General features: G+C 27.5%; 2 protein-coding genes across 2 annotated transcripts in view; one reads left to right on the forward strand and one right to left on the reverse strand.

The window, feature by feature from the left end:
• Window positions 1–249: 249 nt before the first annotated feature.
• Window positions 250–14,773, reverse strand: LOC123259075 (prion-like-(Q/N-rich) domain-bearing protein 25). Its single transcript, XM_044719342.1, has 6 exons — window positions 14,581–14,773; window positions 1,760–1,815; window positions 1,582–1,672; window positions 892–1,143; window positions 577–822; window positions 250–519 (listed from the first exon to the last, which is right to left on the reverse strand). The coding sequence occupies exons 1-6, from the start codon at window positions 14,771–14,773 to the stop codon at window positions 257–259; spliced, it is 1,101 nt and encodes a 366-aa protein (XP_044575277.1). The 3' UTR covers window positions 250–256.
• The window catches only part of LOC123259631 (hybrid signal transduction histidine kinase I-like), a 34,407-nt gene continuing 25,576 nt past the window's right edge, over window positions 8,909–17,739 (forward strand). The window contains exon 1 of the mRNA XM_044720249.1: window positions 8,909–9,222. The gene's annotated coding sequence lies outside the window, so the exon portion shown is untranslated. The remainder of the gene's footprint in view (window positions 9,223–17,739) is intronic.

The following is a 17,739-nucleotide window of genomic DNA, read 5'->3' on the forward strand; positions in this document are numbered from 1 at the left end:
AAGTATTAATTACGTTGCCTGTTATCTGAAATGATTAAAAATAAAAAAAATTGACAATATTGAGTAAACTTTATCTATAAATGTAATTATTATTGGCCGTGTACGTCTAACAGAAATTACAGACATTTTAGAATTAAAGTTTTTGAATTTTACAGTAATGTAAAAATAAATTGCTTGACCTTGACGAGTCGGGAGTGAAGCACTACATCACGCGCTTCGCGCTATGAGACATGCAAAATACGATTGTTTTTTAACTTCAATTTTTAGACGCTGGAACACATTTTTTCCCATTATAAACATAATTAGGTTGACAATGACATTTATTATCGAGACATAAAGTAAATCCATTTGTGCATAGTTCGCTATTTTTACAAGCATCGTTAATAGTTGAAGCACAAACCGAATCTTCTATAGGATAATGAAAGTGATCACATTCACATTTTTTTTCTGCAGAACACATTGAATGTCTTATCAAGTTACTACACTCATTATCAGTCTCGCAGTTCATCCCTAAATGACCTGTAACATACAAAAAATATTAATAGTTGCAAAAATGATGTATTTTTTAATTTTTACCTGAAACGCATTTAAAAGCAGGGCTTAAGTGAAATCCAGGCTTACATTGGCATCTATAATTAATACACAATTTGTTTTCTTCACATTGACTATTTGACTCACAGATGAAATGCGGGGTCGCAACGCATCTAGATGGATTAATTTGAACTGTATGATCTTTACAAGTACAATAATTTTCCTTTGAACATTCAGCATATTTTATACCTATACAATCGTTGTTATTTTCGCAATATGTTCCCAGCAAAACTAAAATCAAATATTATTTAAAGGAGTGTTATTACAATTTTTAACAATTATAAAAAATTCAAAACTTACTTGGTGAACATATACGATTAAAATTTGGTAGATAGCCATTATCACATTGGCATAAATTATCGAAACAAATGGAATTATTCGGTTGACATGTTTCATTATCTTCACAAAACTCACCTAACAGTGGGAAGCATGATACTTTACCCGCTTGGATACTACCTAATTTACAAACACATTTTTTTTGTTTTGAACATTCTGCACGTGATATATATTCATTACAGTCTTCATCAACTTTACAGAGCTGTCCCAATTGTACTAGAACATAAAAATAATAATCCAAAATGAAGGGTAATCATTGAGAAAATTACACTGAGAGAAAAAGATTATTTTGAAAAAAATGGGCATTGTAGTGAAAAGAAATGAATTTGTTGAAAATTTTCAACAATTTTATTTTTTAGCTGAAGAAATCCAAAATTTTCTCACAATAACTTTCCTGTTGAAAGAAAGTTTTCTAGATTTGAAAAAAAACAATTTTAGATAGACAACTTGTTTTCTCCAAAATTATTTTTTTCCAAATCTAGAAAACTTTTTTTCAATAGAAATGTTACTGAGAGAAACATTTGGATTTCTTCAGCTAAAAAATAAAATTGTTGAAAATTTTCAAAAAATTAATTTCTTCTCACTACAATGGCCATTTTTTTTCAAAACAAACTTTTTCTCTTAATGTAGGGTTAGGTGGAATATATAACTTACCTTTATAAGTGCATGTAAAAACGTTATTCAAGTCTGTTAATTTACATTCTAGACTTGAATTACCACAGGGTTTTTCATTCGTAGGATCACACTATTGAAATTTAAAAAATAAAAAAAAAATGTGAGTTACTATTTTTTCTTAAATTTACTAATATTGTTACTCAACACAATTACTTACAATGTGACCGTAATTAGCAGACATATAATTTTGGAATTTTTGAAAGTGGATTATTTCTGAAACAGTTAATGAAAAATTTAAAACAAAAATACCACTAAAAAATAATAATCTTTCGAGTGATATTTTCTTCATTTTTTCGTCGTGTTTAAACAGTTTTACAGTTAAAGGCTGTAGAGTGACTAAAAAAATTTTTATAATAAAAAGTGAGCTACTTTTTACGATTAGTAACAAAAATGCTCGAATAATCATTAATAAAGCCAATAAAAATCTAATTTTATACTTGTTTTTTAGATTTTTTTATCTAAATCCATCCTATTTTGTTCAATTAAATAGAACTTATTTTTATAAATCATCAGCTATTTTATTGTCTCATTAGCTCATTATTAATGATAGAATAAAGTGATAATAATAAGTAATTATCTTCACAATTGTAATTATTGTTAGCTACTGATTTCAACAGAACTTGTATTTATTTATACCTAAAATTTTCCAAAGCGGGTGATTAATGCGGATTTCCTTGAAATTTGGAAAGCTGCAGGATGTCACCGCCGAGCTCAGTTGAAACTAGTAGCCGGGTGTTCGCAGTGCGTTTTGTTTCCCTGAATAAACTATTCCAGGTACATGCAGCTTTATTCCTCAGTAGTTTAATTTTTGAGAAATGTCGAATTAAACATCAGTAGCTTACATATATACATGGTAAGAGCTGAACTGCATATAATAGCTCTCACAGCTGTGGCATAATAAAAATAAGCGCGTGATGTATACGTTAAGTATGTACATGGAGGAAAAAAAAATAATAACAATAAAACTAAAACCCGTACAAAGGAAAAAGAAACGGCAGATGTTTCTGTCGAAATTGGTTTTTGATGCACTTATACTTATATGGTTTGATTACTTGTTCTGAGTAATTAGTCTGCTTCCACAATCATCCGACATTTTATCACATCCTCTTTCATTGGTTGTACACACTTATATATTACCATTACCATTACCATTTGGTGTAATATACTAATACTATTAATGCACTGCAGCAACCTGTCAGCCCTCCGGCGTTTTCAAGAATCCACGTGTGGACATTAATCATATATTTATTTTTGGCTACATTTCATCCGCATATACATGAGTGTAGTATAGCATACTTCTTCTTTTTTTTATCCTTTCATTTTCGCTCATTTCTCGTTAGAGTGTGATTTATTTGACAGTCTTTCTTTTGTTTAATTTGAGGAGTTATTTATTGTCGATACACGTATAGATCTCAGGGTTTAGTTTAGTTTTGTTGTTTTAGTAATCACACATCCATATAAGTCCAAATGTGTGAACGTGTATTGGGAAGAAATGTGTGTGCATATATATATACTTCCCTCGTCATTATAACTTCATATATGAGATACATATAAAATGTAGTACAAAAGTGTGTGAGAAATAACTATCCTACTCGAAAAAGCAGCAGATGTGGGCCTGATTTGAATAAAGGCTTCCCTCCGGTTTTCAACTTCCACGAAATCTCTCAATGGACGTCTCGACAGATGCGCCCAACAGCCAAACCACGGTACGGGGCCTTACAATGCTCCTCTCAAAACTAGTCTCTACTCTTTTATATACATATTATCTTCTTGGTCTTTTTCTTCTTCATCATCTTCAGCTTCTTCCTTTTTTTTGCTAAGTTTAGTTATTCTTCTTCATCTTCAGCTTCTTATGCTCTTACTCTTCTCTACATTAATATCGACTCACTGATGGACAACAACAGTCTATTCACATGTTAAATCACCTATCTTTTGTTTATTTAACTTCTCAGAAAAGGATTATGATGTAAGACGGGTAACTTTTTTCGATAAATTTTTTGTTGAATAATTTCTCAGATTTCAAATTTCTAAGATTCTTCTTATGGGAAAAAAAAATATATATTTTTTTTTTATTTTATAAATTCTGTATCTGGCCTTTCCCCTATTCTTCTTTCTCCATATAAGTATTTCTCTGAAACAAGATTTATGTACATTTTTACATAATTATTAGTCATCTCCCGAGAAATCACGTGACAATATACTCAACCTTACAATTATTCTTTAATACTTTCACAGTTCCGCGTAACACGTGGGCTAATAAAAACTCCCATTGTCTTTTACATATATGTATGTTGCTTTAACATATTTATTCTCTTTTCTGCTAATTCTATACATCTAAGAAGATATTAAAACTGCAGTTTAAATAATTCCCACATAAATCACTTTACACATAATTAGGTATTTTCCACATGTCGCTGCTCTGAACTTTAATTTTAAACATTATTGCAATTATAATTATAATTATGATTGTTAGGGTTGTAATAATTATTATAAATGACAGTTGTTCTGGTTATTTTTGTATCGCTTTATTTTCTGTAAAAAAAAAAGTTACGAAGAAGCAGAACAACGGGGAGTTAGGAGAAATAATATAGTTTTGTGAACTCAAATACTTTGAATTATTCTTTTTATATTTTTATACAAGTGTAAGTAAAACCAATGTCAAGTTATCGTGAAATTTTTTTTACAACAAAAAGGTTATCCTCACGAAAAGATATATATAGTGAATAAAAATTTAATTTGATTTAAGAGAATAATTTTTTAACAAAAAAAAAAATATTTTGAAGAATTTTATCGTCTTGAGTCAAAACGAAAAATTTTTGAATCAAGTAAAATTTATTTAAATAAAGAAAAATTTCTCAATTTAAAAATTTTTTTACTTAAATTAAGGCAATGAAATTCTTCAAAATTATATTTTTGATGCAAGAATTTTTCTCTTGAGTCAAGTTAATTATTTTTTTTAGTGTATGAAAACATATAAGCAAAGATATGAAAAATTTATATGTTTGCATGTATCATTTCATACAAAAATAAAATACCGTTTTTTGGAAAATAAAAAATTTTTTTTCACATATGAACGGATATATTCAACATATATGAAAACATATAAAATTTGCTCATATAATTTTTCCGTAGGTGATATCCCTCAAGAACAATAAATACTTTTTTTTAACAAAATTAATTTTATACCCAAATAAACAATTTTATAAAAAATAAAATTCAAAATCTCTTTTAACTTAATTCAGAATAAGTATTCTCAAAATTATTCTTTTTTATCTTTTAAATCATAATTAGACTGAAAAATAGCAAATTATCACAAAATGAAACCATGTCTCAGTCATCGCCCCGATACGCATCTCTCATTAAAACAATTAAAAACAAAAACAATTTTTTCAGGAACCTCGTTTGCTCATGACTGATAAAAAATTTTCGTATGTTGATACGTATGACGAGTACTAACAAATTAAATAATGTAATAATAAGATGGCCTGTCGCTGGGACAAATTGTTTCGAAGAAGAAAAGAAGAACGGAAATGGCTCACTCGTTAACACACAGGTGATCACGCAAAAGCTATACGTGTCTTCCTTCCTTTAACCCTTACACATATAGATATACCTACTGTTTAATTTTTATTTTTTATAATACAGAAACCCAAGGTTCTACGTCCTGTTCCTACTCCTACTCTTACTCTCCATATATCCAACATCCACATCCTACTTGTACGTCGATATTATGACATTATATGTGGGCTCTGGTGTATTGGTAGTGCACGTGGACTTTATAATAAGTTTAACACACAATTAAATACAAGACTTTAAACCGTTGGACATGTCATTGGGCACTATGGAGTTACCAAGAAATCACTCAATGAAAGCTCACTCACCCATCAGACTTCGAGGGCATATGCCGTGATCTATATACCGTAATTCTGACTTTCCGAGTACGAGTTATATTATTTTCAAGTATTAAGTAATTGTAAATATTAAAATTTTATTATCTCTTCATGGAAAATGAATAAATTAAAAAAAAAAAAGAACAAAAGCAATTTCGATTAAAATGCAAATTACGGTGCCCACGTGCGTAGTGAATCCTACACGAAATAAATGAATGTATATGCATAAAATTTGAATACCGTATTTTAATATTTAATCCCCTCTTTAGCTTCATATCACATTAGTGTGAATTAAATAGCTCACCCTAACGAGCAAAGAGTTGTTTACATCATTCTTATGAATCGGTTTACTCCGTACATAGCGTGACAAATCCATTGAACGTTTTATTTCGATAATAAAACTTTATATCTGACAGTTGTTTAAATTATTTCCTAGTACTCGTCCATTATATACCCACGTATCATCCTGTCGGTTCTACATATTCTGCGCGCTATTTTATTTTTCAGGCATTATCGCTCGAGGCTATTCTTATTATTATTTGTTTTATCAAGATTATGCTAACATACATTGAGTCATTTATATCACTAGCGATTTATATCTCTTTAATATATAGTGTACATACATTTAATGATAAATGACCTATATAATTATGAATTCAAGCAAAAGTAAGAAAAGCTTTTAATGAAAAATTGCAATCTTTTTTTTTTTTAATATTTATATCAAGTTTATATGTCAATTTCAATTAAATCAGTTTAAAGCAAAAAATGAAAAATTTTTTATTTTTTAATTCATTTTGTCTTATATAATTTATGATGTTTATGTCTGATAGCTATTAATTGGAAGGAAGTTGTTTTAAAATATAACTTATTGTTAACTTGGCAGTTTTCAGTTCATTTATGGCAAATTATTTTTTTATCGATCTCAAAGTTTTTATTATATTGTAATTTTCCGTGATTATATAATTTGTAGATATTTTAACAGTTTATTGTGATCAAAATTTATTTTAAATGCTAGGAAAAAAATTTAACACAATTTTTAAAAAATCTTATCCATGACAAAATATCTTTTATGAAAAATATTTTTCTTAATTTTTATCAAGATTTTTTAAATTATCTTTTCAGTTATTAATTTTGAGAAAAATAAATATTTGAAAAATTATTGCTGCCGAAAATAACATTACAAAAATTTAATTCAAAATTCTACACAGAAAAATTTTTAACTGTACTTTAAATTCTCACTTTACTTGATCAAATTTAACAACTTTATTTATTAAAATAAAATTCAAAAAAATCAAAAGGCTAATTTAATCAATTTTACCTGCATAAATAAAGATACTATTTACAATAATCGAATATTGCCCATCAATTTTATTTCCATAGAAAATACAAAGAATTAAAATTATTAATTGATTCGAATGAATCACGATATACATCGCCTATACTTACATATATAGCAATCTATCGCATGTATCATACTTCAAACATGCAATTATATTAATTTAATACTTAGATACATGTATATAATGTAGACAACCAGACGCGTAAAATGCACATGATCATCCGATCGATAGGACAATATATTAAGAGACACCTAGCAGCTGGCATGATGCGAAAATCATGATAAAAGTACAAACATCATTAATGTCTGTTGCTACCTAGAAATTTGTCAATGTTGTTTGTAACAGAGCATGCACGCTAATGTGCGATGTGTGCTGCCCAGCGCCCAGGATATAACAAGAGTATGTAGAAAGAGGAATGAATACAAAGCCGTACGCGGAAACTCGACTCGACCGGGTAATTTGCATTAAATTAATCAGTTCCAGGATATATATATTCGTAGTGTATGTACATTTATATAAATACACGCGTTTATATATACATATATGTATATGTAACCTCTCTTGATGTTTAATAATGGACCGATGCCAATTACGGTGAAAGTGATCATCACATTAACACGTATGTTTTTTTTTTACCCCTGTTATTACATCGTTACTCATGTGACAAATTTCAATTTGTTTTATTTAAGAAGGGTTTACATTTTTTCTCTCTCTCGCCCTCTATTGGACAAATGAAAGTATCTCTGTCATACTTGTACAACAAATGGAATCTTAAAACGGATTTTATGCATAAATAAATGAAAATTTTCCAAAAAATTAAATTATCTATCGAAGAGCGAAGCGTTTTTTTCGAAATTTTATCACATACATGAGAAAAACACGTTTGAAAATCAACTATAAACCGCTCTTAATTTCATTACTATCTACAATCAATTTTTATATTTTAATAACTTTTATACAAATTATTTTATAGGTTTATTGGTTGTACTTGAATATTTGAAGTTTTACTTAGTTTAAAATTTTTAAAAATAATAATAATTTTACAGTTGATTATTTATTAAACTTTATCCTTATAATTTTGATTTTTTTTGGTCTATAAATAACTATATTAACTCTATGTTAAAATTGGGATTAGTAATTGTTTGAAGTAATGACTAAAAATCTAAATGAAGAAATATTTGCATTAAAATCCTAACTGTCACCATAATTTATCAAAAGTCTATAAATAATATTAAAATAATAATGAAATTTTTAAAATTTATTGTATCAATTTCAAAACATTTGATTATTAACCATTTTTTTTATTAGATTCTTTGCATAATTTTTAATTTATTATAGTTTTTAGAACAATGATAATAATTCAACATTTTTTTTTTAGAAAAACATTCTTCTGATTATAAAAATGTACTTATTGATACTGCCATTAATACGTCGTACCCCACATTTAGAAAATTTTACAGCAGACGGTAAAAACAGTTCATTTTTAACATTGATTAAATGGGATTCAACGGATGAAAATATTTATTTAAAAATAGTTATTGAACTATTTAGCCTTTAAATTTTTAATATGACTTGCATAATTATTATATTATTATATTAAAATTAATAGTCAAATTTATAACAAATAAATGAATTATTTAAAAAATTTCAAAAATTGAGGCATAAAGAAAATTTTAAAGGCAATTTTATTATTACTTTCTTAGTAGTAATTTATTTTTCTCACCTCCGGGCGGAAAGCGTCAATTTTCCTCCCGCTGCGCTAAACGAAAATGCCGCTTTCCGCCTCCGTCGAGGAGAAAAATAGTATACACACCACGGGCAGTAAATAAGAAAGCCTCAGATCACATGTTTATTGACCTCGGCTTCGCCTCGGACAACAATTACATGTTATCTGAGACATTTTTTATTTTACTGCCCTAGATGTGTAATATACTATGTTTAAAACAATAAAAAATAGTAAAGTTTATCCTGATAACCACAAAAAATTTGACAAATAATTAGATCACATGAAATTTTTCAAACTTCCCGCGCATTAGAATCAGTTCAAACACCGCCGCCTGGTGAGAAGCAACGCCATGATCAGTATGGGATTGTGTTGCTCGTAAACACCTCGAGCTTGTCAATAATTACAAGTTTTTTTTAATAATCAGTGCTATGTTTGACAGTTAAATAAAAAATAATTACAGTGGACTCCCGCAATCTCACAAATACTAAAAAACCGCTATAAATGTATAAATAGTCTTCGTAAAGTTTCACTTAATGTAAAAATCAAATGGTAACGCGATCACGGATTGCGACGCTTTTGCCAGGCGCCTAATGCAGTGTTTTATTAATTAAAACTTCACTAAAATAAACTCAAAATTTATGGAAATATCAATCCGACTTTAAAGGTAAATAATACAATATTAATAATTAAATAATTAAATTGTACAGTTGGTTATTATTATTATTATTATTATCATTGAAGTCTAATTGATTGTTATATTTTATTTTATCAAGCAGGAAAGTTAAGGCTATATAATTTAGTCAAAAGGTATAAAAGGTAGTCAATTGTTTAAAAACAATAAAAAAAAAAAAAAAAAAAACGATATTGACATTGCCGTGCAAACAAATGATTTAAGTCATTTAGCTGATGATAGTCATTCAAGTATGACCAACTGACTGTTTTTACTACGAATTACTACAAGTGTTTCTTTATGACTGAACTGGACTGACTTTTGCATTTACAGCCATTCATTTTTTTTTTTTATTATTTTTTCTTGCCATACATTATTTTAAAAAGATTTTAATTGTTGAATATTAAAATTTTTCTAGACTAGTTTTAGCAGAAAAAATTTATTCGACCTTTTTTGTCAACACGCAATACACTAAGTCGAGGAGAATAATGATAACAATGTTAAGCGAAAACGTGTGTGCGTGAGAAAATAGCACAGACGTTATGTTCAGCTCAACAAATATTCTAACCTTGGCTTTTAATACTCCAAATACAGAAATACCGAATAGAAGGATCGATAGTTTATTACGGTATTTTATGTAGGTTTTTAATATTTTCCGCTTATAAAAATGAATATTATTTTTTATTTCATTTAAATATTCAGCTCATTATCATCGAAATAACTTTTTTTTATTGATGCAATATATTGAGCAATGATTAAATAAAATACAGAGGAGAGTTCCTGTGGGCGGGTTTAAATTTTTTTATAAATTTCCTCGAACTCAATTACAAATTACACATTGTAATAATTATACCTCGACTCTTATATATATTTTGTAATCATACGCTTTCATGTGACTTAAGAATTGAGGAGTAATTATATGTTTTATTTTTAAGTTTTTGATCCCTATGCGAAAATTCGGTTTATCATTTTAATGTTTTTTGGGAAAAATGTTATTATAGTTTAAAATATCATATCAAAATTTTTTCTAATTCATTAATATTCTTGAGTTTTTCAGGCGAATATAAGTGACTGAAATCGATGTGAGTCATTACGAAAAAATTTCTAAATGTGGGACGATTCCGGAGGCTTAGGAAAAATAAATAGCTTTTTTATTTTGAATTCTCACATTTTCTATGGGCAGTAATAAAAAATTTTCTATATTATTATAATAAGTTTTTTTGACTTTTAAATTTATAGACTATAAAAAAATGAATTATCTGCTAAATTGTATTATTGATTTAAAATTTCACTTAAGGTCTTTTGTTCAATTTTATTAAATTTCGAAATATTACTAAATTTACGAGTGTTAAAACATAAAAAAAAATTATTGATGGAATTTTTGACGTTTTTTTAGCTCTTAAAAAAAAAATAAAATTTGAATTGAAAAATTATTATTCTAGTCATGTATAAAATATCTGTTATTTATTCATCACAATTTTTCTTTAATACAAGTTTAAATTTTTTCAAGCTAATCTCAGCGATTATACATAATTGCTTTTGATAGCAAAAAATGAAATTGAAAAAAAGATCAAGGTTTATTAAAAACAAGCGATAACAATATCGATAAAAAATAATGAAATTTGTTTTTTATTAATAAATTTTTTAAACATTTTTATAAACTATTTATACCGTGAATGTTGACTTAATAAATTTCTGAGTAAGATTACGGCGCCGTATGTACGTAATTTTAAACTATATACATAGATATCAACGTGTACGTATATATAATTATTTGCTTTTATTGTCGTATACACAGCAATCTTCAGATATATCTTTAAAGCCAAATACATGGCTTTCAAGTTTTGATTTATTATTAACCGCTATACCAGATGAAAAAATAATACATCAATAATTTAGCTTATAAATAATTATTTATAAATATTACTAAACTCATAGCTTAATTTATTTTGTTATTATAATTTTTTTTTTTCATTAAATTAAATGCAAGGTAACGATAATGATAATAAGACGATAGAATAGAAGAATATATTTAAATAAAATAAAGATAGTACAATATATATAGTGACACCCACATGCTACGTACGGGATAATGTCGTATATATGTATATATAGGTACAAAGGTCGACGAACTAAACCGTACGAGACTACTTTAAATATTCTCCTCACCCGTTTAACTCCATACGAATAATCCATATAAGTATTTAGTCATTAAAAATAAAAATAATTCATTTATGTATCCATGATAAAATTCTTTTATTCTGTGAATAAACAATTGATAACAATCTTAACGTACTCTTACTCTCGGAGCGCAATGATAATTTGCTTTTTACAAAAAAAAATAGATAATGATAATTATGAGTGATATAATTTTGATCTGGTTAAATCACTTGGAAATAATAATAATAATAATTAAAAAAAAATAATTAATAAATTAAATTAAATATAAAAAATATATTTAAAAATCAATGAATTATTTTTCCTAATTTGCATTTATGTTTCATTTTAAACTTTAAAAAATTTTTATATTACGTTTAAAATATATAATAAATTTTTCAATTGGTCAAAAGATGATTTGAATTAAAAAATAAAAAATTCGAATTTTAATGGATTCAATTAATAAAATAAAAAAAAAAAAAACCAGAAAACATGATAAGTTGTCAATGTCGATTATTTTGGACACTGACAGGCAAGTTGAGATTGCAATCGACTCTTGTGTCCAAGAATTTAAATAAAACGAGTTTTTAATACTGACTAAAATGGTCCAGAGAAGATAAATAGCGAGGAAGAGACCAAGGGATTAAAAAAATTGATAAACAAACTAAAAAAATAGTATAATAGAATGAAAAAAAGCAAACCCGGAGATTGAGTTTCAATCGAGATGCAGTGGGGGATCATATTTCTAGAAGTAAAGTAATTCTGTTGTAGCTAAACCATAAGAGAAAGGACGGAGGGAAAAAGAGAGTAGATGGACGGACAGACGGGGCACTGAGAGAAATAAAACGAAATGTCTATTCGCGAAAGATTACGGGGCATGAAACCTTCCGAGAATCAGCTGCGCTTTGCGAGAGCTCTTAAAGTTCCCTTCAATTCTCTCTTCTCATCTCTTCTTTTTTCTTCTTTCTCTTTCTAATTCACTCTCCCGCCGTTGAGTGAAATGCTCATCGCTAGACACAAAATAAAAAATAAAAACATTCAACAAAAACTATATATGAAGGATATAAAAAACTAAAACTTACCGCTCTCAATTCTGGAATTCATTTCACTTTTTACCAAACTATTCTACCTGATGCCTAAACTGTACTCCAATTTACATTTTTTTCGATGGACTTAACATACAATAAAAATTAGTTTTTAACTATTAATTATTTGATAATTGATTTTGATGCTGATGAAATCCATAGACAGGATTGCACACCTTAAAATTCGGAGCGTTTTAAATTATTTTTGTAATTTTAGAGGAACATCAAATTCGCATAAAAATCAATTATTTTTAATTTAAAAATTTTTATAAAATTTTCAATTTTATTGCAAAATTAAAAACAACCTAAATTTATTAAAAAAAAAAATAAATTTTTGAATTTTTACCTTTCCTAATAAAAAATAACTTTGAACCAAGTAACAAAATTCTTAAAATAAGAAATTGATTTTGGTTCAAATAATTTTTAGTCAATTAAATAAATTTGCTTCTTGGTTCAAGATCTAATGCCTAAAAATAATTTTTTTGGTTCAATATTTTTCTTTAGAATTGAATTAATTGAATTTTTTTATAACTGTTCGAAATCCAAAACTATTTTTTGTCCCATCATATAAAAAATGTAGTAGCAAATGTAAACGTCCGGGTTATCGTTCTTTAGCTTGAAGGTATCCTGCCGAAATGGTCGATCCATAATCCTCCCAGTATCGTAGCAGAAGACGGAGATAAAATCGTTTTAAATAACCGTGCTCGTTTCTGTCTCGTAAAAAAGGCAAACCAATACTAACGGAGTAGACCCGAAAAAGGTAAAAATAGTAATTTGCCGTAAATAAAAAAGCGATGTAACCGAGAAAAATTTTTAAGAGAAGTAATAAAAAATAACTAAACATACGGAGAGGAAAATCTTGGAGGCGTTTATTCTGCACATATATAATAAGTGCAGTAAGGATGAGGGAAAGGAAGAGGAGATACTATACACCGGAGATTGGATCTCCTTTAGCGATACTGCACATGCATATACATATATAGAGGTGTATATGTGGTGTAGTACATTATGTGGCGGACTGTAGGGATTGTATCCGTAGAAGCAGGCTTTATTGCCACGCCTATGCAGCCGCCACGATCCGGCGAAGAGCAGTCGTGCTGTAGTTCCTGGAACTCGTGCACTCGTGCAAGAGTCACGGTGATAATACTCAACAAATCCAATGCACTGCACTTCATATATATGTTCGTCGCTGGTATATTGTATACTTATGTGTATTGTTATTGCTAAATCCAAACCCTGATAATCACCAGTATAGTTTGCATCCGCCGCCTTACCTAATGGCCCTGTCCGATGGCTAATGCAATCTATGATAATAAAGGTTATTGATGTTACTATATGTACTATGGTAGAATAACTTTTTATACTTATTATAAATTATGTTTTTTTTTTTTTTTTTTTTTTTTTTTATAGTAAAGAAATAATTTAATGAACTATTTGGTTGTCGTGATTTTATCCAGACGCTGGTGGGCGTAGGTTCGAATCGAAGAAATTTTTTTTCAATCAAAATACTTTTCATGATAAAATTATTTCTTTTTATGATACTGAAATTAACATCTGATTATTTTTATTACGTTTTTTATAAAAAAAATTTTTTTTATAAAATTTACATGTTAAATTAAAAAAAAAAATTATGAATGTAAATTTTTAGAAATATTTTTGTAATATTAATTAATTTTTCGAATAAAATAATCAAATGTAATTCATTTCTTGAATCAAGATATATTATTAATTTGCATCAAAATTAAAATTTTTTGCACAAAATTAAAACTTTCTGAAATAAATAAATTTTGTTCTTAATATGGAAAAAACTAATTCGTTTGAATTGATATGAGTAGCATAAAATAATATAAAATAACTCTGGTTTATTGCTCCCAAAAAGTTGTTCTATCAGTGAATAGAAGCTATGGCATAAAGTAGATATGAGAGTACACGTGTACATGTAAGGAATATCCAACATGGCTTTATACCGTCTACATGGATGTACATATATAACATAACCCACCCCCTTATTCTCTATACGGTTATATTAGTCGAATGTAGAGACGGAGCAGCGGGTATACTTTGCCGGATCGATCGACTTGCGCGATTCTTAGAAGACTTGGCCGCCCACCCTGCGCTGGCATCGCGGGCACCGCAACTATACTACCCCCCGAAACGACTTCGAGAATCTCCTTTTCTTCATCATGTTGGTTGGTTAGCTGACAAAGCGACCACGTGAGCGCTCGTCTGGAGCCTGGACCACGGATATAATACCACGGATCGAGTATTATATAGAGAACTTCTCTCCCGGAGCGAATGCTCATGTTAACCCATCTGCTACACTAACTCTGGCTCTGGCTTTTGATTAATGCCTCCTAATACTCTTCAGGCTATGCATTCTACACCTTGTATATATGTGATATGTTAAATAAAATTTATAAGACACGTTAATCTGATTTTTTTCCTGGAATACAAGTAATCTGTGTATACAGCGATTAGTTTTAGTTTTTAGTCTGTTATTTATACTTAATACTTTAAAATACTATTTTTTCTGAGAAACAGTCGTATTATTTGTTCGAGGATTTCGGAAAACAATTATCAAATTTGTTTTCGAAACTTACTAGTAGTTTTATTTTTAAACTCCTAGGGAAGATTTCTATTGATTTAAAAAATAAACCATTGTTGGAATTGAAAATAACTTCTCAGAACTGCGTATATAGCATCAAAGTTTGATAAGGTTTATTATCTATTATTCGTGTTTTAACTTTTTTATAACAGGCTTAAACTGTTTTAGTATCTTTGTATAGAGTATGAAAAGTCTAGAGCATTAAAGTCGGTACGAAGAACAAAGGTATGAATTATTCATGAAATTTGAAGTTGGATAAAATTTACTTCAGAGAACTGAAGCATAAATTAGTATAATGAAAGATGTTTTGAAAAATTTTTTTTCTAGGAAAAAATTTGCCAACTTTGAAAAAGTTTTTATTAAAACTATGGGCAGTTATGAGAAAATTACAAAAAAAAAAACTTTTTTTATTAAGATATTACCATCAATTTCTTCAAATTTCATTGCGTAAAATTTTTCAAGACCATTTAAGTATAAAAAATTTTTTAGTTTAGATTTGATTAGCTTTTGTGAAATAAATTTTATTTATTTTAAAATTTAACATATCTTAGATGGCATATGAAAAGTTTAAATATTTTGTATCATAATAATGGGAATAAAGAGAATTTTATTATGAAATTTTTACTATAAAATTTAAATCAATATTTTTTCATAATTTATTATAATTTTAATGTTAAGGAGGCTCTAGAAAGCTGATATCATTTTGAGTACTCACGCGATAAAATAGAAATCATACTAACTTTATTATCTATACCTCGACTTGTATAAGAAACATTTTTAATAATTAACCAGAGAGCTAAATTGACTAAATTGCGCGTTCTAATCCTAATTAGTAAGAAATGGGGATGCACTTTTTTCGATAATTTTAATACAAAACTAATTTTAAGTCAATCATAAATATTCTATTTTAGAATTACTCAGCAACGGTGGAGTGAATCGATTTGAAATTTTGGTTGTGAATAGTTTATATATTTATTCCTTGATAGAAAAATTTTCTATAAATTTTTCTCATCAAATTTTCGATAATTGACCTTATAATGTTAATATCATCTCCAAAATTTATTTTAATAGTATAGAAATGATATATATTGTGAATAAAAATACTAACAAATCATTGAGCCAAATTTCCTTTAATAACAGTAACTGCAAATTGCTAATGAATCAATATTTTATTTGTACATGTTAAAAATAGGTACAGACGCATTAGTGTATCTTTATTGATTTTTAAAACTAGTTTAATGACTTCTAATGAGTCTTATATACTCCTAAGAAAAGTAATTTTCGAGCTATAAATAATCGTGTACCAGATAACCCGAATTTAAGGAAAGCAGCATATTTTTACTTAATCAATAGAGCATTTACAGTTTAGTTCGGCTTAAAATTAAAGCTGCCATTGACTGGTAACAGGTAACAATTCACGTGGATTTAAAGCTTTTTATAACTTTCTAACACGCTATTCACTTGGACGACATTGAAACCATTACGAGGAGCTAAACATTGCTACACCTTTATTATATATGTTATATGTATACTAATATAACCGTGCTTTTTATTTATTTACATTGTTTACTTTAGCTACTTCAGAGAATTCCTAACCTACTGAATTTTTAGCACACACAGTAAAAAAATTTTCGTAAAATTTAACATAAAATTTTGTGTAGATGATTTTTTTACACAAAATTTATGTTAATTCTACACATACTGTTTGTATTGATGAAATCAACATAATTCTGTGTTAAAAGTAACACAAAAATATGTTAAAACTTTCATTGGCTGATTCTCGGATATCTACACACTTAAATGTTATCCATAACACAAATAAAGTGTTGATTGTAACTTTTTCTTTGTGTTACTCAGATCAGCTGTCAAATATGTGAGTTTTACTAATAATTTAAATATATATATATATTTTGTGATTAAAAAAAATACATGAGCAATTGAAAATAATAAATTAAAGGAAAAATGCACATGTAGAAAATTAAAAAAACTGTAAGTTTATTTTCTAATAATTTATTAATTTCAATTATTTATTTTTTTGTCTAATTCAAAAAAATAAATGAAAATTAAGTTAGCCGACATCTGAAAATTTTTACAATTTTTTTTAATGAAAAAAATATTAAAAAAAAAAATTTCACTTGTAGAAAATTTGAAGAATTATTCGTGTAATTTTTTTTAAGTATTTTTTAACTTGTAAATAATTTGTCAAAAAAAATCAATTGTCTGCTAGATTCATAATCATAAAATTTATAATTTTTCTTATTTTATTTATTTCCTCATAATTTAAAATTTATTCTGTCTTCTAGATTCACACTAGAAAGGACATTAACCTTGTAATGAATTTTAAGGTTACAATTCTGTTATCGGATGTTTTAATATAAATTACCCTTTATTTACTTAGTTTTTAATTGCTATACACTACAATTGTATATTTATTAGCTGCATTTAAGTATTTTACGTAATGACACAAATCAAAATCCACCAAATTAAAATGACGTTGAGGCTATCACATTTACATGTCTATCTTGTGTGGCATACGTGACTATATACTTATGAAGAATTCTTTAACATAAATTTTGTGTTGGTTGGCCAGTAACATTAAAAAAGTGTAGTTTTACTTTGAATTAACACTTGAGTGTGTTAAAAAATGGATGGATTGATCAATAC

This window comes from Cotesia glomerata, linkage group LG2 (genome assembly GCF_020080835.1).
Source record: "Cotesia glomerata isolate CgM1 linkage group LG2, MPM_Cglom_v2.3, whole genome shotgun sequence".
In the NCBI taxonomy this organism is placed as follows: domain Eukaryota; kingdom Metazoa; phylum Arthropoda; class Insecta; order Hymenoptera; family Braconidae; genus Cotesia; species Cotesia glomerata.

Bases quoted from the DNA above. Each gene is read 5' to 3' on its own strand.
- LOC123259075 (XM_044719342.1), bottom strand. From the start codon at position 14,773: ATGAGCATTCGCTCCGGGAGAGAAGTTCTCTATATAATACTCGATCCG. The intron at 1,673-1,759 runs GTAAGTAATTGT...AAATTTCAATAG, and splicing joins CTGCTAATTACGGTCACATT to TGTGATCCTACGAATGAAAA. The intron at 1,144-1,581 runs GTAAGTTATATA...TTTATGTTCTAG, and splicing joins TTTTACATGCACTTATAAAG to TACAATTGGGACAGCTCTGT.